The sequence below is a fragment of the Hoplias malabaricus genome, chromosome 3 (assembly GCF_029633855.1).
Source record: "Hoplias malabaricus isolate fHopMal1 chromosome 3, fHopMal1.hap1, whole genome shotgun sequence".
Taxonomy (NCBI): Eukaryota; Metazoa; Chordata; class Actinopteri; order Characiformes; family Erythrinidae; genus Hoplias; species Hoplias malabaricus.
The window spans coordinates 28877686-28902428 of NC_089802.1; the positions used below are offsets into that span (position 1 = coordinate 28877686).

The following is a 24743-nucleotide window of genomic DNA, read 5'->3' on the forward strand; positions in this document are numbered from 1 at the left end:
CCACCAGCACAACCCACACTAACACTAACACCTTTCCCTCGGACTGGATGTTCTCGCAACTGCAACAATTGACGGACCATCATTCCAAAAATATGCAAACCATCTTTCTTTATTAAAGATTAAGAAACTCCAAGCAGCATATTCATAAACAAAATAAGGGTCTCCCTCAAATGTAATGTTACAGACTACACTATGATGGAATTTGTGTGTGGGTTTTTTTTTGTTTGCTTTTTTTTTTTTGTTTAATCAACTTTTCTTTTCTCAAATTGTAGAGGTGGGGGATACAGGGGGTAAGGCAGTAAGGTGGTGAAGACCACCCTTGACCTTAAAGCGAGGCTGGACATCCTTGGAGAGCCACAGGTAGTGTCACACAGTGTAAAATGATGTCACTTTGGTTCACATAGAAAAAAAAAAGTATAATACTCAGACTCAGTACAAAACACACAGACTACTGATGAGGAACGGTGGGGGCGGAGCTTGGTGACATCACATTGCGCCTTCTCTGTTTCCTTGCTCTAAAGATGAGTGTCTTCTTGGTGGCACTGTGGGGTGTTTGGAATATGAGGAGGTCTGGGAAGACAGTTGGAGTGTGGTCAGAAGGTGGAAACCAGTGCTGTTTTCCTGAGGTGAAATAACAGTGATTGCGCACACCACAGACTTCGATAACATACAACATACTTGTTAGACAGGGGACGGGAAAGAAAGGAAACAAGGAATAGGCTGGATGTGTAAAGACCTAGTTTGTTTCCATCCATCTCCTGACCTCATTATATATATATATTCTTAAAAATAATCACACATCTCTTGTCATATATATATATATATATATATATATATGTATATATATATATATATATATATATATATATATATATATATATATATATATATATATAATTTTCTATTCAGTATATCTCTAGAAACATAACCCTAGCATCTCTCAATTCTGTACAGGAAAATATCTATATCTTGTAGATCTTCAGGTATAAAATAACATTTTCCACACAGACCACACTAGACCAGATGACGCATGTAGAGAAAATTACTTAAAATTATGTGATTTTTTTTTTTTACTCCACCGGACGAAGGATGGCCAACACCTGGTCATCCAGACCTCAGAGTGGTGTCCTGTGCTGATGTTTAAGAACAGTAGTGGGCCACCCAGAAATATTCTTCTGAGCCTTCGACCACAAACATGATGCCAATGACATAAACTGCCATGGCTGCCCAGCAGGGACAACAGGAAAAAGCAACAGAACCAAAAAGCAAATGGTGCAACGTCAGAGACACCAAAAACAGACTAAAGAAGGACTGGGATTGTGGTTAAAAACAATCAATTACAAACTAACAAACAAAACCAGGAAGACGCAGAATGTGTTTGATGATCTAGTAACAAACTGTGGAGAGACATCTTTTTTTTATTTCGGCACTTAGAAAACAATCACAATGAATTTTGCGTCTGTAGCCATAGAGAACAAAAATTTACAAAGCCATTCAAACAGTCGTTTTTTTACCAGTCTTTTCCGTTTTTGTTTGTTGTTGTCGTTGTTATGGTTTGTTTTCAGGGCTTTTTTCAAGTTTTTTTTTCAGCATTTTCATTTTTTTGTAACTCAACTTCAAAAATTGAGAATATTCAAAATACACTTTAGACTCACTTCGCTCTCTTTTTTACTTTCTTATTTACAAATATGTACAGGACAAAAGGGGCTCGGCTTCCCACTGCTGTTTTTGTGTGTGTGTTTTTTGTTGTTTATTTGTTTTTTTGTTGTTTTTGTGTTTGTCATTTTTGAAAATCTCAGGTTGTGTATTAAAAATCTCTACTTTTCTTGGTAACACTTTTTTTTACAGGTGATAAGCCCTGGACCTTTCCCCGACCCTTAATCAGCCCCAGTGTCACCACCTCCCCAACCCTTCCACCCTGTCCCCATGGTCTTGTCCAGTGATCTTTGAGAATGGGAAAAAAAAAAAGCCTCAGATGGACGTGCTGTGGGTGGGCTCAATGGCTTCGGGGATGGGTCCTCCTGGAACCGGTTGGTAGGACATTGGCAGGGGGGTCTTGCCGGGGCTCTGCCGGAAGAGCCCCCCGTTGGGAGCCCTGTGTTTGCATTGGATGGAGGGCATGGTGGAGCTGCTGAGCGGCAGGGGCAGTGTGTTGCCAGACCCCGGCACCAGCGTTCGGCCCACCCCATGACCCTGCTCCGGCAGGAAGGTGCTCACGGACAGAGCCGAGCCCGGGAAGTCCCGGCCAGCCTCCCGAGCCTGACTGGCCTGCATGCTGCCGATGTCCAGGGCAGAGATCTCGATAGACGGGCCGGGGATCTGCTTGTGCGCCATGTCCTCGTCCATAAGACTGTTCATACGCCGATGCACCTGCTCCAGATTCACCTCCTTGTCCTGGGGAAGAGAGAAGAGGGGGGAAGAGAGGGAGGAACAGAGAGGCTGAGATCGGCTGGTCCTGCCGGACAGCGGCTTTGTTTTCTTTCTTTTGTTTGTTGTGTTTTCTGAAGCTCCATGCAATTCATTTCATTTTAAAATGGTCCTTAATAAATGGCAAATCAGAAATCTGGTCCTGGGAAGGATAAGGTTTGACCGAGAGGATGGTATAGAATGTGCACCTTGAAATCAAATTTGGCCAGTCTTAAACATGTCAATGTGCAGGTCAAACGGGGAGAACACTGGAACCAAACTGCATGAGACAAAGTTGTAATTTGGAAAATATTCCATCTGAAAGATTATTATGAGTTATGGCTATTGGAGACATGTTGTTGACAACCTAGCATTCACCCATTCCAAAAATTGACTACTGTTTACAATTCCCCAGTGTTTTAAGCCACTGTGGTCCATTAAAGAAACTGTTCAAGGACTTTCACTAACATCCTTTGAAAGGTGCCTACACAGGTACTTTATAACACCTTCATAAAAAGCGAATAACACATGTATAAGGCTTATAAGTCATTTAACTTGATAAATGTTCTAGTAACAAGTAAAGACTACAGAGTACACCACTGGTCTAACAATATTCTTATGATAGTTTCATATCTTAAGAAAACTTAAATATAGATTTGATTTACAATTATTCCACTTGTTAAGATATGGTTATCTTATACTTTAGTGAAACATACAGGACATATGCCATACTCCAGGACCAGGGCTGGACTAAAGAATTCCAAACTTTTACAAACGCCATGCAGTTTGACTCCAGGGGTTATCCGGATTGACATGATCCTTTCTGTTAGTGTCTCCTAGAGCAGAGAAAGCATCCTTAAACAGTGGTATTAAAGCACCACAGAGCCAGAATTACAGCTTACACTGTGGGGTGGTGGGGTGGGGGTGAGTGTGGGAGTTAGGCTTAGGGATAGTGATAACAAAACAACTGCAATGGGGAAATTAGTCAGCCACGATCACCTTGATTAAAGAGTGATTCTTAACATGTCTGATCAAAATAATTCTGTTCGGCTTATCTAACGGCAGCAGGAAGGGGATGACGTCTTCTGTTTTCTAAGTCCCGAGACATGGAAATGCAAGAGCCCAGCGAAAAGCTCCTATGACTCAGTTGGCTTTTCAGGATTTTCTCAGGCACAGTGTCTAATTAAGGCCTGTCTGATTCGAGGACGTGAAATAATGAGGCAATACTCTGGTACAGTGTGATGCTGTAACTCTAAAGAACACTGTAATGGTCATGATGCTATTGCTAAACCAGTAGCTGGAAATTAACCATTTATTTCTAATATATTAATCAATAATTAGGTTCTTATCACATAATGCACATATTAAATATCATATTTTTGATGTACATCTTTCAAAAGTTGCTAGATATATCATCTTTTGTCTGGAAACGGTGTTGGGAGAGGGGGGGCAACACTTAACAACAGTTTTTAATTGGTATTTAACTGTTTATTACTTGCTTATTAAGCAATAACTGGGTCCAATTCAAACCTTTTAAATGTAAGTATTTACCAGGTGTTTATTAAGTTGCAGTTGCATCAGTTAACAACTTTGAAGGTGAAAATGTTATAGATTTTACTCTAGAATAAGAATTTGTTCTTGTTTAGAGATGATTGGTTGCTAGCCACTGTGATTTTTAACAGGTCACAACGGTCAGCAGCTGGTTAATGACCAGCTACTGGTTTAATATAGCTTAATCAGATCATTATGCTGCATTATGCTGCCTCTTCATATCAAATTGTCACTCATGATGCAGTATCCTGAAAGCCCACGTGCTGTTTCACGCTTGAGCACAGTCATCAACTTTTCCCCATATGTTTTCTTCCGAGATAATAAGCCGTCTAGGTCAACAAAGGCATATCAACGGGTTGAACCTAATTATCTTGAACGCTGTCCAGTTTAGAGCACTTCTAGTTGCACTCAGGTGGTCCACTCATTAGAATACCCTCTTCTTGGAGGGGAGTAAACAGTTGCTGTTTTAAGAGAATGGTCCACTGAACTAATACTGTCTGCCTGGCTGTTAGAGGCCGCAGGAACTGTGTTGAAAGAGGTAGGGCAGGGAGAGCTAAAGCTGTTGGAGTTAGTAAGTGTAGGTATGACATAGGGGTTTCTAATAAAGTTACCAGTTATTGGACATAGTTGGTAGGGGTTTTTAATAAATGTCCATGTTGTGGAGTGAGTAGTACTTCATGCTTCAAGTTACTGGCTTTCACGTACTCTCCACTGACCTACCGCTTCTGGCCTGGAAAAGGCACGGAAAAACATTCAACTTGCAGGTCACTGTACTGACCCTTGCATGTTTGGATTTTAGTAAATGGTCACTGTAAGTTGTTTAATTTTTAAACAAGCTCTGTATATAGATAGATACATTTGTAGCAGCCTAACTGGGATATATTTATAATCTTGTTGCATTAGCAGGACGCTGACAGGAATAAACGTCTCTGATTAATCTGCATCTGCTTTTAATAAGACAAAATTTAATTTCATTCCTGATTTTAAAACGGAGAATGAAATCCATCTGGCCTGTCATATGACTGAGTAGGATGGCATCTTAATATCGGATTAGTTCCACTGTAGTCATTTCATCAATGTATAACCAAATCAGCTGAATTTAATCTACATGTCGTGAAGGTCTAGATCCTAGCACGATGCCTGGGAAGACATCCAGGATGAGACTGACTACTAGATGAAGTAACACTTTGTTTTACAGCCCTTAGTGTGGTACAAACACCAAAGTACTGGCTAAATATTATGTGTAAGTAATTTGAGCTATTTTCTGAGTATCAATATACAGGTAAGTATCAGATAAATGTATGAAGCCTGAAGGTTTCTTGGTGTAGCTGAAGAAAAGCTAGATTCAGTGAGAAGTAAACTGGAAACTTCTATAGGTGAGAGGTAAATACCTGCTATAGTCATAGAATAATTATTCACTCTTTTTCAATAATCATTTCCTCCTGATCAAGGACACAGTGGGTCCAGATCTCTCCTTGTCCCTTCACATGGTCCTACAGAACCCTTCATAAACACTTCTTTTTCAATAGCGTCTTGTGCCCAAAGATTATGTTTGTTGGTGTTGATGTCAAGCTGACACAAAATCTATATGATTTCCTGGCATTAGCTTACATCACTTTGATATTTTCTGAGGTGGGGTGACATAGACATTGTTTAATGGTCCTTATTGAAGGTTACATGACAACTACATAAGCCCTTCATGACAACAGACAAACATTATAACACACAAACATTTATAAATGCCTATTCCAATAGGCAACTCTCATAAAGGCAACGTTTGTCAACTTTGATGCCAAACTATGAACTGACTTTGCAGTTCTTTTCCATTAATTTTGGTAATTTGGTCACTTTGGATGACAGGTTTTTGTTGGACCTTAAGGAAAGTGAGTCCCTACAGGGCAGTCGTGGCCTGGTGATTAGGGCATGGAACCGGAAGGTTGCTGGTTTGAACCCCAGAGCCGGTAGGTCATGACTGAAGTGCCCTTGAGCAAGGCACCAAACCCCTAAATGCTTCCAGAGTGCTGTGGCCAGGGCTGCCCACCGCTCCGGGCACTGCCCCTGGTGTTCACTAGTGTGTGTGTAAATGTGTGTTTCTCTGCACGGATTGGGCAAAATAGTGATTCTAATTCTTCATATAACATTTTATCAATTCTCATTCAAATAAACTGGACCAGTGAAGACAAATATAATGTCATTACAGTTGTTTAAATTTTGATTAAAATTCATGACATGTTTTAAAGTCAAATGGAATAAGTTTTATTTATAAATGTTTGTGTCCGTGTTCATTAAGGGCTAATGTAGTTGTCATGTAGCCTTCAAAACTCTAAAAAATGTATTACCATTTAACATAGGTCGTATTGGCACTGTGTAAATCTGTTTGACCATGTTGGACCTCTCCCAAAACAGTTATGCCCTTCTAGAATTTTCCCTACAATTTATTGGACTGTAAATTAAAGTAGTACAAGAAGACAGAAACAGAACAGAACCTAAGAAAAGAAACTGTAAGAAACTAGAAGCAAACAAAATGGCTAGTGTTAGATGTTCCCTAGACATTTCTAATAACCCCAATTCTCTTCCCTCCCATTGAAGACCCCCACCCCCCGCCATTCCCAGTCGGCCCCTTCGGACAGCACGCAGCAACGTGTCAGATCTTACGAGCTCTATTCTGACCTGTGTCAATAGCCTCTGCTTCATCCCAGTCTCTCTCTCTCTCTGTCCAAATGTCCTTCCTCCCCTCCGATGAAGCAGTAGAAATATCATTATATCTCAATGGATCTGAAACCCTTCCCACTCTGTAATCCTTAGTAACCTGCACGAGATCATAAACATATCGAGAAAGAAAGAAAATAAAAAATAAAAGAATAGTAAAGAGAAATTCAAACTGGTCACCAATGACATAGAATTGCAAATAAAATGAGATGTCAGACGCTTGGATTGCTGGGAGTAATGACTCTTGGGTTCTGATTTAAGATTGCGTTTATTTATTTAATTATTTATCTGTTTTGTTTTTTTGTTTTTGGCTCTATTTTTTTTTGGGGGGGTGGGGGGGGGGGGGTGGGGGGAGGGGATGGGGTGGTTACTGAACACACAGACCCATGCAAGCATCCTCTTTGCTCACACTTTAGTTTATGGATCCACGTTAAGCCTTCCCAGTCTTTCGCATGCACTTTGGATTATGTTGAGACGGAGGGGATTGAATGCACATTTGAACGGCTTCGGATTCATCGTAAAGTGAGGCGAGAGAGTGGAAAACCTGCTCCTTGCTGAGTTCAGAGGTAAGCAGATGAGCAAAGCTACCATTTTTATTTGCTAAATATAACGTGTCAGTGATGGAACTAAATAAAGCCTTTGTAAAAAAAAAAAAAAAAAAAAAAAAAAAAAAAAAATGGAAGATGGAAAAAGGCCCTGTTTTACTTTGGGGAGAGCTCCAAGACCATGGAGCTTCCCAGAATATGGAATCAGAATTTGCAAACAAATCAATTGTGAAATGATTTTTGTTTTCCAGTTCCCACAGTTCCAGTTGCTCACTGATCAGTCGGACGCCGCTGCTTTCTCGCTCAAGAGTGACAGCTCAGTGATTCAGACGTTCAGTGAGGGCACTACACAAAGCAAACAATGGAGAAGTGTAAACAAATCGAGCATGAATGTATCATCCAATTATTATAAGACCAATAGTTTGCGCCATTACACACCATCACACAAATCATTTGTTTGCAAGTTATGCTTGGGACACACATTTTTTTCCTTCAATATGTTTTCCAATATTTTTTTTTCTTCAATACAAATTTTTTGGTTCAATATTTGAAAAGATTTGTTTTGTTTGTCTTTAAACAAATCTATATTCCATATTAGTGAATTTACTTTTCAGTTATTGGGATTTGGAAGATGTTGTACAACTCCTGCTCTTTTTTTAGAGGCAGTTCACTCATGTAAAAGCTGGCAAGGCAAATGGAAGTCTGCTATAGTCATGATATGGACAAAAAAGACAGATATAGTAGTTGAAACTTGAGAATTGTGACTAAAAAAGATCCATTACAGCGCAGTTATAATCTTGTAAGGTCCTAGCTATGATAAACTCTATCGATACGTATTCAGAGTGGTATAATTTCACCCAAACCCCAATAACAAATAAGATAACCTTGTATTAGTAAAGAGTATAGACGCTCTTTCCCTGTGCTTGGTTAAGTAGAGAGGTGGGATGGATGCAAAAAAAAAAAAAAGTGTAAATGGCCTAAATCTTATGTCTATTATCTGTTTAAGATAAAGGGACCAATTTTGATTTCAGCAGAGCACACCTATAACTGAGTGTACTGGAGCTCGACTAAGTCTGGGCTCGCGTCTGCGGCTGGATCCTTAAAGTAGAGTGTGGCAGTGTCGTCGCCCTGCGCGGGCCTCCTGGCCCTGTGCTCGGTCACCTCTTTGGGCTGCTCTTGCCGGCAACGGTTGCTGCTCCACCACATCTCCAGGGCGGCCACCAGGCAAGCCAGCACCAGCCCGGCAGCCAGGATGCAGAAGACACCGGCAAAGCTGTGCAGCTTGAGCGAGCGGCCATCGGGCTGAGACCCCCAGTGACCGCTCAGGTCACAGCGGCCTGAACGAGGCCACCACTTCTGCTTCAGCACGTCCAGGTCACCTTTCTCCTGCAGCTCCAGGATCCTGTAAGAGAAAGGTATTGAACTACTGAGTGACCGAAGCTCTAGACATGTCCTGTTACACAACAAAGTGAGAAAACAGATTTTAATGTTCCAGCATCAGGTTAGGACCAGAATTCAGAAGGACATTATACTATGCCACTTTGTAGTGAAGCACTGTTTGCCAGGACTAGTAAGTTTGCTCAGACAGCATCAGGTTATGAGTGATATTATATTATAATTTATTGGGGACCTTGTACTTTCATCCCTGACTTTTGGTGCAAAAAGGATTCTGCATTTTGCAATGACTGCATGCGCACATTAATGTAGAAATCTGAAGCCCAACAACCCACACACTGTCAAACAAGACCCCCCAGTCATTTTTCTGTGTGCTCAAGGTCAGCAAACACAGGATAAATTGAGATGTTCTGATTCTGCTACGCTTCTGATGTCAAAGTGCAGAGACTTCAGAATTGTCCCGCCCCCTCGTCTGAGTCTGTCCAATTACAGCGCTGGACCCGCATGGCAAGATAGACACAACGAGTGTGGAGAAATAAGAGCACTGAGTAAAAACAGAGAAAGGAGAAGAAAGAGAACAGAGCAAAAACATCTAAAAACCAGAGCTTCTGCTCCTCGCTCCTCACTGCTGTGTGCTCGGGGTCAGGGTGAAAAGCGAGCAGCTCATTATCATTTAAAGGAACAGACGCTGAAAGCAGGCATTCTGAATTGGGCTGTTTAGATAGGGGAAGAATGCTGCTGTGGGGTCTTATCCTTGTGGTGTTTTGACTAAAGCATGCCACAGATTTCATTAATGTGGAGAAGTGGGTGTGGCTCTTTCAAGCTCCACAATTAGACCGCAAAACTGCTGTACTTTGAGTGTTTGTACACATACAGTGCAGTACAATGTAGTAGAGAGTCCTGTGTGCTAAAACAAGATGGCTAATTACGTACTTCACCTGAGGAGCAAGGTTTTATATATAAGACTAGGCACTACTTTATTAGACATTGACATTTTAAGTCTTATCAAAGGTCTTTCATTAAATCCACATACTGTTCTCTTCCTTAATACACCTCAGCTCTATGAAAGACTGTGCTACTGTAAGAACAGTGTTTGATGTTACAACGTAACACACTCTTTGTCCTCAAGGGACACTGCATAAAACCGGCATTTGGAACCTGACGTGACGGCATTACGCTCTTCAGAAGCATTTAATCCCTCTGCTGGCTTAATTAAATGTCAACTTTTTTGTGGTCGCTCACTGACAGAAATGGAAAAAAATGAAACAAACATGGGAGAGGAATGTGAGGAAATGTTTAATTAGAGGTTGGAGGAAGGCAGAGAGATGCCACCATTACCACCACCCAACCACCCCCGTGGGCAAGCCACAAAGCCACCGCAATTTCCGGGATGAAAAGAGGCACACGGTGCACCTTGCGAGAGAGCCCAAGATAAATGGGAGCAGGATGGGAATGGAGGATGATGGTGTGTGAGAGAGATGGGCAAAGTAAGATGAATCCCCCTCTCTAGCGAAGATGACATGCTGCTTTATGGGCCTATTAGCCCCAGAGCTTCCTCGCAGCTGGCCCCCAGGGAGTTAGCATGTAGCTTGAGCTGCTCTGGAAACTCACCTCTTTAAATCTACTTAAATACTATGATATAGTTGATGAGAATGGCATTAAAGTTTGAGAGCGTTCGGTTTGCTGCTGACAGTGTTAGTGAACATAGCAATGGCCCTAAGTCTGGGTTAATGCTAAGATGTAAATAATATGCTTAGTGGTGGTTGCCATTCCTCATAGCAACTTAGTCATCAACGATTTGCGAAAATGTATATGTAGATGATGTGGTTTATAATTATAAGAAGGTCTGTTAGCACTAACACAGGTGACTAACTTGGCAAGGGCATCTCCAAACTAGCCCTTAACTGAGGACATGCCTTGGACTCAAGAGACATCCTTCGAGTCAACAATCAAGTCTGTAGACGTGGGATGTTTCTGAATTTCATCGGCTGTTAGTGCTTCAGTCTGTGGTTCGGGGTTCCACAGGGTCAAAGGCATTCGCTTGCTTCATTTCCGTTTCTGAGTGGCAGAGTTCTTTAGGGCACAGTGGGGCTGGATCTGTGGCAGTGCAAATGAACCTGTGGTACTCCCAGTGACCATAAGGATATTATACTCAGGGAAGGTCAATGTCAAGTAAAAGAAAATCTAATAATACCTTTAATAATCTTGTAATGTTCTCGCAGCTGTCTCAAAAATGCAGCTGCCATGGTTTAAGATGCTCTGAAATAAAGATGTACTTTTTTCGTTGGCGAACCCACTACTAACTCTACACCTGCTACAACTCAAAGATCTTCATTCCAGAATCACAAACTAAAGAGCAGTGATTCAGACTTTCACCGTTGTCCACCTTTCAAACATCATGACGTAATCCATCTGAAATCACACCATTACTTCAAACAGTTGAAGCCTGACTGTAGTCAAGGTCTTAGCACTCTGCAGCACTAGGTCTCATTGCTGTGATGAAACGACCTATTCTTAGGCATGTCCAGTCATTGCGGACAGTCACAAAAGTGCTCCTTCCAACATTTTGAAGGAGTAATTGGGTAAGAACCTGTGGGGGTTGCACTGACTGAGAAGCCTGGCAATCATTAAGACTCCGGTGCAGACCTGGGAGAGTTACATAAGCTTAGGCTGCACGGTAATCGCATGCGGCCCGTTGTTGCGAGCTGTTGAGTCAGGCTGGGATATTCTGGACGGATCGATATGGGATACGTGAGAAGGCAGGCGAGCAGGACGAGGATGACTCTCCTGCTTCTTCAAATGCAGAAAGCGATATGATTATGCAGCCTTAATTGGTTACGAGTGATTATGTGGAGATTTGGATAATCTTCCCGCATCTGTTATGTTCGCAAAGGGATCAATTTGTAATGGGTAAAAATGGGGCCCATGAAACTGCAACTAATGGAACAAAGCTCTGCACTTAATGAAAAGTGGAGCTAGTTGATAACATATCCATACCTTCACTGTCATTCCCTTTCAACCTACCTGTGTAACCCAGGCTAACAAGAGCTTGGTTATGATCGCATGTGTCAAACGCTATAAAGAAGTGACTATTTTAAGCCTCTTCTCCCATCTGTTGCTTGAGTACAGCATTCCCATTGAGATGCAGTAACGCAAGTCATTTGCTAGCATGTCACATGTTTTCCCTGAGCGTTGTAAAAATCCGTAGTGAGAACTCTTCCACTCCCAGAGCTTCTCTAAAATCCTCTAAGCCCAATCCCATGCTGGTAATTAAAAAGGTGACTTCAAGGCCACCCGCCGCCCCTGGACAATCAGAGCTGTTGTCTAAATGCAACTGATCTTGTTTACCAGTGAACTGGGAAAAATTTAAAGACAGAAATATTACAACAGTAAAATGGAGATAAAATACTTGCATATAACTTACACACATCCTCCTCTAAACTTTAAATCACCTGTAGATCACTGATGATTCTTTATAAAATCCATCCATTATCTGTAACCGCTTATCCAATTTAGGGTCGCGGGGAGTCCAGAGCCTACCTGGAATCATCGGGCGCAAGGCGGGAATACACCCTGGAGGGGACGCCAGTCCTTCACAGGGCAACACAGACACACACACATTCACTCACACACTCACACCTACGGACACTTTCGAGTCGCCAATCCACCTGCAACGTGTGTTTTTGGACTGTGGGAGGAAACCGGAGCACCCGGAGGAAACCCACGCGGACACGGGGAGAACACACCAACTCCTCACAGACGGTCTCTTTATAAAATACAAACCGGATTCCAAAAAAAGGGACACTTAACAAATTGTGAATAAAAACTGAATGCAATGATGTGGAGATGGCAAATGTAAATATTTAATTCGTAATAGAACATAGATGACAGATCAAAAGTTTAATCTGAGTAAATGTAACATTTTAAAGGAAAAATATGTTGACTCAAAATTTCACAGTGTCAACAAATCCCAAAAAAGTTGGGACAAGTAACAATAAGTGGCTGGAAAAAGGAAATTGAGCCTATAACGAACAGCTGGAAGACCAATTAACACTAATTATGTCAATTGACAACATGATTGGGTGTAAAAAGAGCTTCTCGGAGTGTCAGTGTCTCTCTGAAGCCAAGATGGTAAGAGGATCACCAATTCCACCATTGTTGCGCAGAAGATAGTGCAGCAATACCAGAATGGTGTTACCCAGCGTAAAATAGCAAACTTTTAAGTTATCATCATGAACCTTGCATAACATCATCAAAAGATTCAGAGAATCTGGAACAATTGCTGTGCATAAGGGTCAAGGCCGTAAAACTCTACTGGATGCTCGTGATCTCCGGGCCCTTAAACGTCACTGCACCTCAAACAGGAATGCCACTGTCAAGGAAATAACAGAATGGGCTCAGGAATACTTCCAGAAAGCATTGTCAGTGAACACAATCCACCGCGCCATCCGCCGTTGCCAGCTGAAACTCTACAGTGCAAAGAGGAAGCCATTTCTAAGCAAGCTCCACAAGCTCAGACGTTTGCACTGGGCTCTGGGTCTTTTAAAATGGAGTGTGGCAAAATGGAAGACTGTTCTGTGGTCAGATGAGTCACGATTTGAAGTTCTTTATGGAACACTAGGACGCCATGTCATCCGGACCAGAGAGGACAAGGATAACCCAAGTTGTTATCAACGCTCCGTTCAGAAGCCTGCATCACTGATGGTATGGGGTTGCATGAGTGCTTGTGGCATGGGCAGCTTGCATGTCTGGAAAGTCACCATTAATGCAGAGAACTATGTTCAGGTTCTAGAACAACATATGCTCCCATCTAGACGTCATCTCTTTCAGGGAAGACCCTGCATTTTTCAACAAGATAATGCCAGACCACATTCTGCAGCAATCACAACATCATGGCTATGTAGGAGAAGGATCCGGGTACTGAAATGGCCAGCCTGCAGTCCAGATCTTTCACCTATAGAGAACATTTGGTGCATCATAAAGAGGAAGGTGTGACAAAGAAGGCCCAAGATGATTGAACAGTTAGAGGCCTGTATTAGACATGAATGGGAGAGCATTCCTATTTCTAAACTTGAGAAACTGGTCTCCTCTGTCCCCAGACGTATGTTGAGTGTTGTAAGAAGAAGGGGGGATGCCACACAGTGATAAAAAATGGCCTTGTCCCAACTTTTTTGGGATTTGTTGACGCCATGAAATTTTGAAACAACGTATTTTTCCCTTAAAATGATACATTCTCTCAGTTTAAACTTTTGATCTGTGATTTGTGTTCTATTCTGAATAAAATATTAGATGTTGGCACCTCCACATCATTGCATTCAGTTTTTATTCACAATTTGTTTAGTGTCTCAACTTTTTTGGAATCCAGTTTGTAGAAATGATGGGTGAATATTGGAAACAGAGAAAGCATGCACAGGAACAATGCTGAAACAGCGAGTATTGGAGGGAGACCTAGGACGTTTCTAATGGCATTCAGCAAAGTGCTCTTTGAATGGCAAATTCAGGTTAGATTATTCTTATTCTTATTATTATATTACAGTGTATATATTTACTTCTGGGAGAAGAGGTCTCTGTAGGGGCTGCCGTGCTGGAGGGCGATCCCATAGCCCTTACTGCTCATGCTGTTGCCGGCCACGGTGACTGTACAGTCATCGTCTGTCAGTGCAGCGTACTCCACAACTGCCATGTCCCACAGAAATGCATAGGGTCCTTTCTTTGCCTGTGGAAGCAAACACCGTCATGTTATAACCACATCTAACACTGGTATTCTCAACAACATTCCCAAAATTCAATGATTTGGATGATTGAAAAGTGCCATGCCTCTAAAAGCCAGAGTTATAATGTTTGTTAGTAGTCCCACCGTTTTCATTTTTGAACAACCCTTGTTTTTATCACTTTCCATGTCGTCACTGTCCAATTAAAAAAGTTTACTGCATCACTGAAACACAGCAGCTTTCCTTCACATTGTGTGGAAATTTCATGTTGAACGGACCAATAGAGATGCTCCAAAACAACTTGGAATAAAATCTTTTTACATTGAGTTTCATTGAGAGTTAAGAAGGTTTTTTTCACTTCTTCTTTAAAGTTGCAATTTTAGGAGATTTATTGGACTATGATTGGACTACAAGTGGAATGTCTAATCTCACCAGACACAGAGTTTATACGTTAACACTGTTAATTAAGAATGCCCTCGAGTATATGACATATGAATTATCAGCGTTACTAAAAAGTATATGCATTCTACTAGGAACCATTTTGTAGCCTGTATTTTTAATAAAAATGCTGATTTCAGAAATTAAAATTTCATCACTGCCTCTGGACTGAGATGATCCCTACCAGTCACATACTTAGAGCTTCTTTTCAGCTACTGAAGGAGACATTTTAAGTATTGACTATACGGTGTTCCAGCCATAGGGACTGAGGTGGTGGAATACCACTGAAATGATTAACGTGTTAAGCTGCTCATCAGAGAAAATAAAAAGTTCCTACTAGAATCTTATTAAGCTGCAGACGCTCTCAGATCAGAACAATGAGAGTAAGGACTCCACTATTCAAACTCATTACATGACGCCACAGAAAAATAACCCTAACTAAGTTTCTTTGCTTCTTCCTCTGTGTTTGTCATCATTAACTACTTTGTTTTCTTGTTCGCTCCCTTGAACAAAGAGCACAACTAGCCATTGTTTGAATCAAAAGCAGCTGGTGTCACATTAGCAGCCTTTGTGTACAACTCGTGATTGAAAATATTATGTTTTGGAAAAGGAAGGGGCATCATTCTGTAAATTCTGTGCCTTGGTAAAAGTCTCCATGGATGCGTTGAAATATTGTAAGTGTTGCTCACAATAATTAGCTTAGGGAATTAGTTAAACATTTGAGGTGCATGAATTTGGCTCCTGGTTTTCTGGAGATTAACTGATGTAACCAAGCAAACATGCCACAGTGTTTGGGAAGCTGAGTGTATTTGCTTGGGCACTGCTTGGGTTTGTTGACATGTCATAACAGAGTTGTTAAAAAGGCGACAGGACAAATGCTTCCTAATCTCCAGTTTGTGTTCTGCATTCATCATGGAGAATAATGTAGATATAAAAATAATGATACCGCACTGCAGTTGGCCTTTACAATTTAGGCCAGTAATAAGTAGGTAATAACATAATATACATAACTTAATGATATAGTAGCAAGTTGTAAGTTTCCTAGCTGTTACTAATCAGTTATAAAATAACTGCAGCTGTAGCTAGGTGTGTAATATTAGGATCATAACCACATACACAGGGCAGTAGTTCTGCTTCTGCCTAATCCATAGTGGTCATAGCCACATCCACTACGACCCATCAGTTTTCACTCCTAGAACCATGTCCTCTATTCACATTTTACTCAACCATGTAGGTTTTGTGGAAGTTTTATGGTGATGTTTTGGCGAGACCTTCCAGGCAATGACAAATACCTTGCGGATGCCCTCTGAGGGGCTGGACACAGAATAGTCCTGGCCGTTGTTCTTGCTGATGGTCCTCCACAGCTCAGCATAAGTGCTGTCCTGCTCCAGGGGGTTTGTGCCTTTGGCCCGGAAATAATCATACACTGCTGAGTCCCGTACTGTACCATAATCCAAGTCCATCTGTCTCGCCAAGTCCTGAAACGTCCTGTACAAGAGAAAGAGAAAGTGGAGACATGATTACATGAGTACTCTAGGAACACAGTGGGACAAGGCCAGAATAACTCACTCTCACAACCTTGTCTTTGGGACGCTAACCTACATACGTAGTGGGAAGAGGGAAGGAATAAGCAACCAAGGTAACCCCAAAAGTTTGAGGAAATGTTGAGAATATGGTCAAGGCCTGGTTATGAAGGAGGTGTGGAGCAGCAAGCCAAGAAGGACACTGTGCAATGTACTGGCTTTTGTAAAAGAAGGTCAGCTAGACAGAAAAAAAGTCACAGAAAATACTAAAGCACAAAGCATCAGCATAAATACCAAGCCATGGATGAAAAGGATTCTGTTGTTCAGCTTTTCCTTCCTCCTTTTTTTTTGTCGCCTGCTGAAGAAACCATAAAGCATTGGGTCAGCACTGGGTTGATGACCTCTGAATTCATTTACACCTTCACAGAAAACTAAGACACCTGCATGTGAGGTACAAAGCACTTCTTGAACATCTCCATTCAAAGTGTGTGTTCACCAACTTCTCACAGTGGCCTACACACCTCAGGTGCCATATCAGTGTCAGATATGTGTGATGAAAATGTTTTATGTTGAAGCTGACAGGCAGAAAATGCCATTCACATGCCACAAAATATCAGCACCATGAGCTAAATCCACACCTTCACCCTCTCCTCTGGTCAGCTCCAGATTTAGATTCAGGAGGAACAGAGAGCGAGGGCTGAGTCATGCAGCATTGATCAACAGGACGTGAAAGAAATCCAGACACATGTAGAGCAACAAAGAAGGCGCTGGGCCTCATCTGGACTCACAATGGGAGGGTGGGTCATCTAACAAATCTAAGCAGGCCAGGACACAGCGGGATTATGAGCATGGTGTGACAGTGATGGGGAAAAGAAAGTCAAATGCCAGTTGGAAAAGGTGTGAGACAAGAACGTTTCGACCAAGTTGGCCATGTTGTAAATATACAGCACGGTGGAACTACAAACTAATCATAGACATAATCATTTGTGGTAATGTTACGTAATATTTGGTAATGGTTCATACCAGAAGGTCATGTTGTATTAGATCAGGCACATCTACCACCGACTGTAATAATTTCTAATGGAATTAAGCAAATGGAATTAACTGTGTTTGTGTTTGTGTGTGTGTCACATACAACTATGGCCTTCCATCACAGCAGAGTGTTCCCTACTTGTCAATAACTGGCAGCAGTTAACTCTACAGTGACTATTTAAACTCTACTCTAGGGTGTGTTTTCCTTTAAGATGGAGTAGATAGGGCTACTTATGTCCTCTGTGGGACTCTAAATTTATAGTTATCCACAGACCACCATCTTCCACCTGCTCTGTGATTAGTATACCTGGCATAAACACTGAATTTAAACTCTACAGTATGCCCAGTGGGACAGCTCATACACTTCTCCAAATTTGTGGAAAGCAATGTGATTAGACTGCCCCAGGGCCTCTTCTCCAAAACAGCACCTCCGTCAATAAAACAGGAGAGTGACGGGAGAAAAACGGCACTGTTTAGAAGGTTCTAGAGCAGTCCGATCATCCTGGAAAGTGAGGGGGTGGTGGTGGTGGATAATGGAACAACAAAAGCTCTGGCAATTAAAGCCTGAAGGAGACGAACGGCACATTAGCTCCACACAAATCACGGCGGTGAGGGAAAATGTAGGCCGGGTGTCCTGCCGAGGTTTTCACGCACTCTGAAATTCATTAAGTGAAGGAAACAAAAGCTTTGAAATTGCCAAACAATGAATCAAACAAATGAATGAAAGACACAATTAAACAAAGCAATAGTGAAAGTTATGGGAGAGCCTTCTGAAGAGCTGACAAGTGTTACACACACAGAGAGATAGCCATTATTTGATCCCACTGGGAGAGAAGGAAAAGACCAGATCGAAGAATAAGCAGCCCACTACCTACTGGCAAACATGCCTGAGATCGGCCGGGCCCTCTCCAGGGTGCTGAAGCACCAACGTGCAGACATTCTGAGCACCCTGGAGAGCGCCTAGTTGCTCTCAGGCATATTTTACAGTAGGCAGTGTCTCAGCAAGTCGCCACAGTCTCCTGGACTTGACAGCCAAGTGCTAACCAAAAGAAGATCTCTGTAACTAGCCTGGTGAGGCTGAGCTGAAGTCCATGAGGGGGAGATTTAAAAGTGGTTGTCCCTCAGACAAATGAGAGGGTAGACAAGGACCTGCAGTTATAATTAACCTTTTCTCCATTAGGTTTATTATTATTTGAAATGGGCTTAAGTCTTGAAATGGCCAACAAATGTTTGTATTGGGATTGTCTTTCTCATGGTTACTAGGTTTCGTTCCCTACCTGGTCTCCAAGGCCTCCAGGTTAGTTCATATATTTGCTCCAACCCATTGAGGACTGAAGGAAAATGTTAGGCTCTTAGAAACAGGGGGGACCCGAAAATGGTTGGCAATTACTGTCTAGACTCTCTGAAGTTCAACACACCACTACTAGCAGACCAATTTGTTTCAATAAATGGCCCAACAAAAGGATCTAAACATGTGGTCCCAATAAATTCATGCTTCTCTTTTCTTGAAAGAGCATTGTGAAGTTGTAAACCAAACTGAAGCAAGAATACATTAAGTAATTAAGACCCTGGAAGGATGAGAGCTTAAATGACCATGAAAGATAACACATTAAAAGATGACCTGAACAATGCTTCTTTTCCCCTCTTTTTCTACGTACCATCTTGTTTTAAAAATGCTGTGAGAGAAAAGCTGGATATGGATGCATGTTAATAGTGGACTAACTGCTATAGGTTCAGTCCAGGCAGATTGGTTTTAGCACTCAATTCATTTATGCCATATAGCCATACAAAGATGGCCACACGGTGACTTTTCAGTACAGTCAGCTAGCACCCAGGCAGAACACATCTTCCAGGTGCCCTCCAAAAAAATCTACAGTCAAAGAGACACATATGTTGCGTTCATATGTGACAGTTTTGTATCTTTCAATTCAGAGCCTGTGGGCACCTACCGTATGGTGTTGTCCATGCGTGACACTGTTAGGTAGGCCGCCAGGTTTGCTGTGTAGGACGAGCACACGATAAGAGTAAAGAGCCACCAGCTGCCCATTACAATCCGCAAAGCCACTGAGCCCACCACAGAGTCTCCACCTGGGGAAGGATTGCACATTTAGATCTTCTGCAAAAATGCTAATGTTGCTAACAACAGCTCAAAGCTACAAGCTTCTATTTAGCTATATGCAAATTAGATTATGTTAACATTCAGGCATACATTCATTGCTACCTCTATTGGTATTTAGGGACTATGCAGATGCATATTCCCTGCTAACTGCGTTGGTGTTGTGGGATTTTCAATGCTAGCTATGTTGCTAGTTGTTCTATCAGAGACTTATTATTTTGTGAAGGTAAAATGGCCTGCAAAGTACATGGCATTGCAGTGGCTAATAAAACCTTGACAGAGGCAAATAAAAAATTGTAAAAATACAGAGCCCAATTGTAGCTTTTAATCTTCATCATTTTAAACTTCAAAAATGAAGATTAATTTTCAAAAACACTTGGGGTGCACCTGGCCTACATTGTTTTCTTCAATTCAGTTCATTCTAGTGAACCCAAGTTCAAATATGTTGAGAATATGTTGAAAAAAATGTTTAATTTAATTCAGTGCATTTCCATCAGATCCAAAAGTGATGCACGTAATCCTGGCCCTGAACTCCCAAAACAAAGCCCTAGAGCAACAACAGAGAAGGAAACCACCTGCAGCGGGGAATTAACAAATCAAAATATGATAATAACACCCCAGACATGCACCAGTGAATAATTTCTGGAAAAAAAAAAAACAAAACAAAACAAAAAAAAAAAAACATGCAATTCCAAAGAGCTAACCTTTGTCTTTAGAGTAAGATGGAACAACTGCTGTGAAGGGCGAAACACAAACTCTATGCTGAGCTCATTATCTGGCTCACACATGCTAATTCCACCTGTCAAAGTGAGTTCAGTAAAAGGATAAACGTCGAAAACTTGCGTTGAATCAGATCCCTCACTGCGCCTTGTTGTGCACCTCTGTGTTCTCAGAAAGCCCGAGATGGTGGCAAACTAAGGACTAATGGGACAGCGCCTCCCCTGATTTAATCACTGGCTGTTTGGCATAAAAGCGTTTGGCGGCTGAGTGCCAGGCAGTAATAGATGCAGCTGGAGCGTCACGCCGCACTTGCTGAGCTAGTCATTTTACTGCATTTTGCCTTGCTTGGATCACACCCAGGGCTTCCTATTTTTCCCAGCTCAAAGGCACCTCCAGCACGGTCCTTTGCAGCTTACATGCATTAAACAACATTAGACTGTTCTACACGTGTGCCACATTCAGGAGCAAACCACAATGCCATGTCTTTAAGAGCCGGGAAGCTGGAAGCCTGATCTCCCTTGGATTTTTAATAACAAATTTGCTGAGAGAAGGCACGGCTATATCGGCCCTCTGCAAATAAACAGCATAGATGGTGCACCAGTAATAATTAAGAAATTGCTCCTTAATGATCATAAATATCTACTCAGTAGTCTGTTCATTATTAGGTAGTTAGCTTCCTGCTCAACTCAGCTTGACCTTCCGGCGTACATATTCCTTCAAGCATTTTAAAGAAGAAAGAATCTTTGCAGAGAGGACAGATGCCTTACTCTTAAACAGTCTGGCAAAGCTTTTCTGTCTTGCCAAAGCTTGCCCTGATGTCTGGATGCTAGGTAAACCCATTGCTAAACTGGTATGACCCTGGGAGGTTTGCCAGAGGAATGATTACAAATTCTGTCTCAGTTACCTTGCTGAACAAATGCACCATATACAATCCATATAGCACTGTGCAAGGAGCTGGACATGGAAGGAGACTGGTGAGTTCCTGGAGGGTTCTGGGAGCGTAAGGACTGCATCCGGGTCAGCAGGAAGATCAGGACGCCGACCACAGGGATAGCTGCTGCGATGCAGGCCCAGACTGCGAGGTCAAACGGTGCAAACAGTGAGAAGATATTGATCTTTTCTTCTGGTTTACGCATCAGGATCCCTACAGAGTAGTCCAGGTAACGTTTGCTGAAGTCCACCACGTTCTCCCGCTCTGGAGTTATGGTGATGGCTGACACTGCAAGATCGGCCCTCTGCAGAGACAGAAACAGATTCAGAGTCAGAATTCCCAGCGGGACTCGAGGAGTCCTGACAGGCCTGTCTTGGTTTAAGGATCCCTAATTAATTAGACAGAAGGTGCAGCATGCATCAGCAGCTACTTTAAGCATGCATTTCTAATTACCCTCTGTGATTCCCATGCCAAATTGAGGTCCAGAACCTAAGAGATGGAGCATCCACATGCTAATTGACCTGCAAATGCTAACAGAGGGATACCCAAATACCTAGACTCACTATGTTATATTGGATTTGCTTGCCAGCCTGGGGACTGTCTGCTAGAAGAACCCACCTTGTTGATCAGCTCCCCGATCATGCCGTTCCATGAGCCATTGGGAAGCTGCAAGCCGTACTTGCTGTCTGCCACCTGATAGATATCATATTTAAACCCCAGCATCTTGGCCAAAGCATCTAGGACATCGATGGAGAAGCCTTTGTACTTCTTAGGTTGTCCGAGTATGTTCTCCGCCACCATGACGAACGGGTCCTCCTTCAGGAAGAAGACACGCATTGTATCACACAGAATAAAGGCTAACAAAACCAATGTTTGCTAAGATTGATATAGGACCAAGTTTGGTTAAAATTGAATAATAAATACAGGTCTCACCAGGAGGGTCACTACTTTTACCGTCACCCCTTGCATGCCATTCTCAATCCGACTCTCCTTCAAGCTCCCATTGAGGCTATGCACCGAATCCCATGTGGCTAACTGCAAGAGATAAACATAAGGCTAATGTTCAGACCAAAGCTCCAACAGTATGCTTTAGGGGTCTTCATGTTCAATTCCCTCAGACCTAAATTTTTCAAGGTTGCTTCAAGGTGCTTCCTTCAATACATGTACGTACCATGTAAGAACACTGGTAATAAAAAGCAATTTGGACTTAACACACTTGTGAGAGAATGCTAACTGCCTAATAGTTTCCTGAGATTCCTAGCCATGCGCAAAGTGATAAAAAAAATGGGCCCTCTTCTCATCTGGGCATAGCTGGCTGTGTGAAAAACAGTGTTCTACATCACCCACAAAGCTTCAAAAATAACATGTCATGCCTGTCCTTCACTGTTGATTTTGACATCAATAAGGCAAATTAAATATTCCCTGTAATTTGTTCTTTTGTTGGTTGGTGACAATAAAGAAACCATTTCTAGTTTCTCTGAAAAAATTCATTCAAAGTACGGTTATGACAGATGGACAACACAGCATGTTATTTCATGCAAATATGTATATATGTTTGGCTGGTTACTATGGATATATATATATATATATATATATATATATATATATATATATATATATATATATATATATATATATATATATATACACACACATCAAAATATCCATGGAATCCATGCTGTCCTCCACTGACTTGTCCTTCCCCCTGTTTTAGCCATGACTGTTTTACATTGTTCTGTGTCTTTTCCTTTGTCGTGACATGACAGGCAGTCTAATTGCAAAAGAGTGAAGGCAGTCTGGGACACTGAAGACTGAGAGCTCCATACAGAGTGCTAAGTGGTAAAATACAGGGTGCTATATCAGTGCTTGACAATGCCAGGCATGAAGAGACGTGTTTATGGAAGGATCAGGCTGGTTTGGTCTGGATTTACAATCCTCAATTCTAAAGAAGTTAGGACTGTAGGTGAAAGTGGTAGTCAAGACAGAAAGCAGCTAGGTGTTATGTAGGAATTAGCCATGTTTTCCTTATGAATTGTATTCATATACTAGTTATATTTGTCTTATTATATTATTTATGATAGGGACATGTTTTCAGGTGTCATTCATCCCCTTCATCCCCTTAAAAACAGTGGGTTGGCCTCATGTGTCTTGGAAGAAGCAAATGTACACCCACAACATCTTGAGGCAGATGGGATTGTTTGATTGGGGGAGACTTGCTGACTTGTGAAATTAAAGACTAATAACACTTTACTATAGGAAAAACAAACAAATTAAATCAAACAACAACAACAACAACAATAAAACCCCAGTGAGCCTGATGAGGTCTGTCATTGAATTTTGGTGACTGTTTGAGTTCTGTTGTACCTACTGTCCCATCTTTTGAGGAACTGGGTCTGAACTTGCCGGTCAGGGGTCAGGATCGTAAAGCTTAAATACTTTTAAACGGATCAGACATGGAGTTTAATGAGATTACAATTAACCCATTAAAAGGGATCCATGTCGAGAAATCAATTCCCACTTTCCATGTTACGATCCTGCATGTGCCCCGCAGTTGACGTAACTCCATAACTTCATTCCGTTAAATGATCCGATTTGGAAGATTAAGCTCTCTATGAATTCACCTCCAGAAACAAGACATAATGAGGCTTAATCTCCGGCTGGTAATAATGACACAGATTAACAGCCAAGCACAGGCTCATTGGAATGCAGCACATGTATGATGTGAGAATTCTCCTTTGAGCTGTCTTGTTAACAGTAAGTACGTATAACTCAGACACAAGGGCTTTGCTGGGGTAATGAGACAGGGAGAGTGAACACTTTCTTTTACGGGAACGGCACTATAGGTTAGAACAGATATCAGTGTACATTCTTAAATATTTCTTCCTTATGCCCAAAATGGTCTCAGAAAATGAGTGCCTTTTTGATTAAAAAGGAGCAGCACATGTCATAGCAGCACTGAGCTCTTATCTAGTGGTGGTTTTGCTGAATCCATGCAAGATATCTTTGACGTCCATCCATCCATCCATTATCTGTAACCGCTTATCCAATTTAGGGTCGCAGGGGGTCCAGAGCCTACCTGGAATCATCGGGCGCAAGGCGGGAATACACCCTGGAGGGGACGCCAGTCCTTCACAGGGCAACACAGACACACATTCACTCACACTTTCGAGTCGCCAATCCACCTGCAACGTGTGTTTTTGGACTGTGGGAGGAAACCGGAGCACCCGGAGGAAACCCACCTGGACACGGGGAGAACACACCAACTCCTCACAGACAGTCCCCGGAGCGGGAATCGAACCCACAACCTCCAGGCCCCTGGAGCTGTGTGACTGCGACACTACCTGCTGCGCCACCTTGCCGCTATCTTTGACGTACTCAGTAAAATATTACAGGAAAAGTGCAGTATACTGTTGTGGGAGGAAGTTATTCTAGCTCCGCTGGGAAAAGGCTCTCAATGTGTCAGTTATGGTTAGGGTAAGGCTTATGGTTGATGTTAGAGTAAGGGTGGGGTTAGTATTGGGATACGGTTATGAATATACAAACCGGATTCCAAAAAAGTTGGGACACTAAACAAATTGTAAATAAAAACTGAATGCAATGATGTGGAGGTGCCAACATCTAATATTTTATTCAGAATAGAACACAAATCACAGATCAAAAGTTTAA

General features: G+C 41.9%; 1 protein-coding gene across 3 annotated transcripts in view; it reads right to left on the reverse strand.

Annotated features, from left to right (window-relative positions):
* Positions 1 to 959: 959 nt before the first annotated feature.
* Positions 960 to 24743, reverse strand: part of grid1b (glutamate receptor, ionotropic, delta 1b) — a 322140-nt gene continuing 298356 nt past the window's right edge. For 2 of the 3 annotated variants that reach the window (XM_066664930.1, XM_066664932.1), the window contains 9 exons: positions 22011 to 22112; positions 21696 to 21893; positions 21051 to 21381; positions 19260 to 19398; positions 16048 to 16243; positions 14156 to 14322; positions 8373 to 8613; positions 6628 to 6766; positions 960 to 2394 (listed from right to left, as the gene is read on the reverse strand). In XM_066664930.1, coding sequence (XP_066521027.1) covers positions 1997 to 2394; positions 6628 to 6766; positions 8373 to 8613; positions 14156 to 14322; positions 16048 to 16243; positions 19260 to 19398; positions 21051 to 21381; positions 21696 to 21893; positions 22011 to 22112 — 1911 coding nt within the window. In that variant the 3' untranslated portion in view covers positions 960 to 1996. The remainder of the gene's footprint in view (positions 2395 to 6627; positions 6767 to 8372; positions 8614 to 14155; positions 14323 to 16047; positions 16244 to 19259; positions 19399 to 21050; positions 21382 to 21695; positions 21894 to 22010; positions 22113 to 24743) is intronic. The other variant, XM_066664931.1, reaches the window with a different exon arrangement.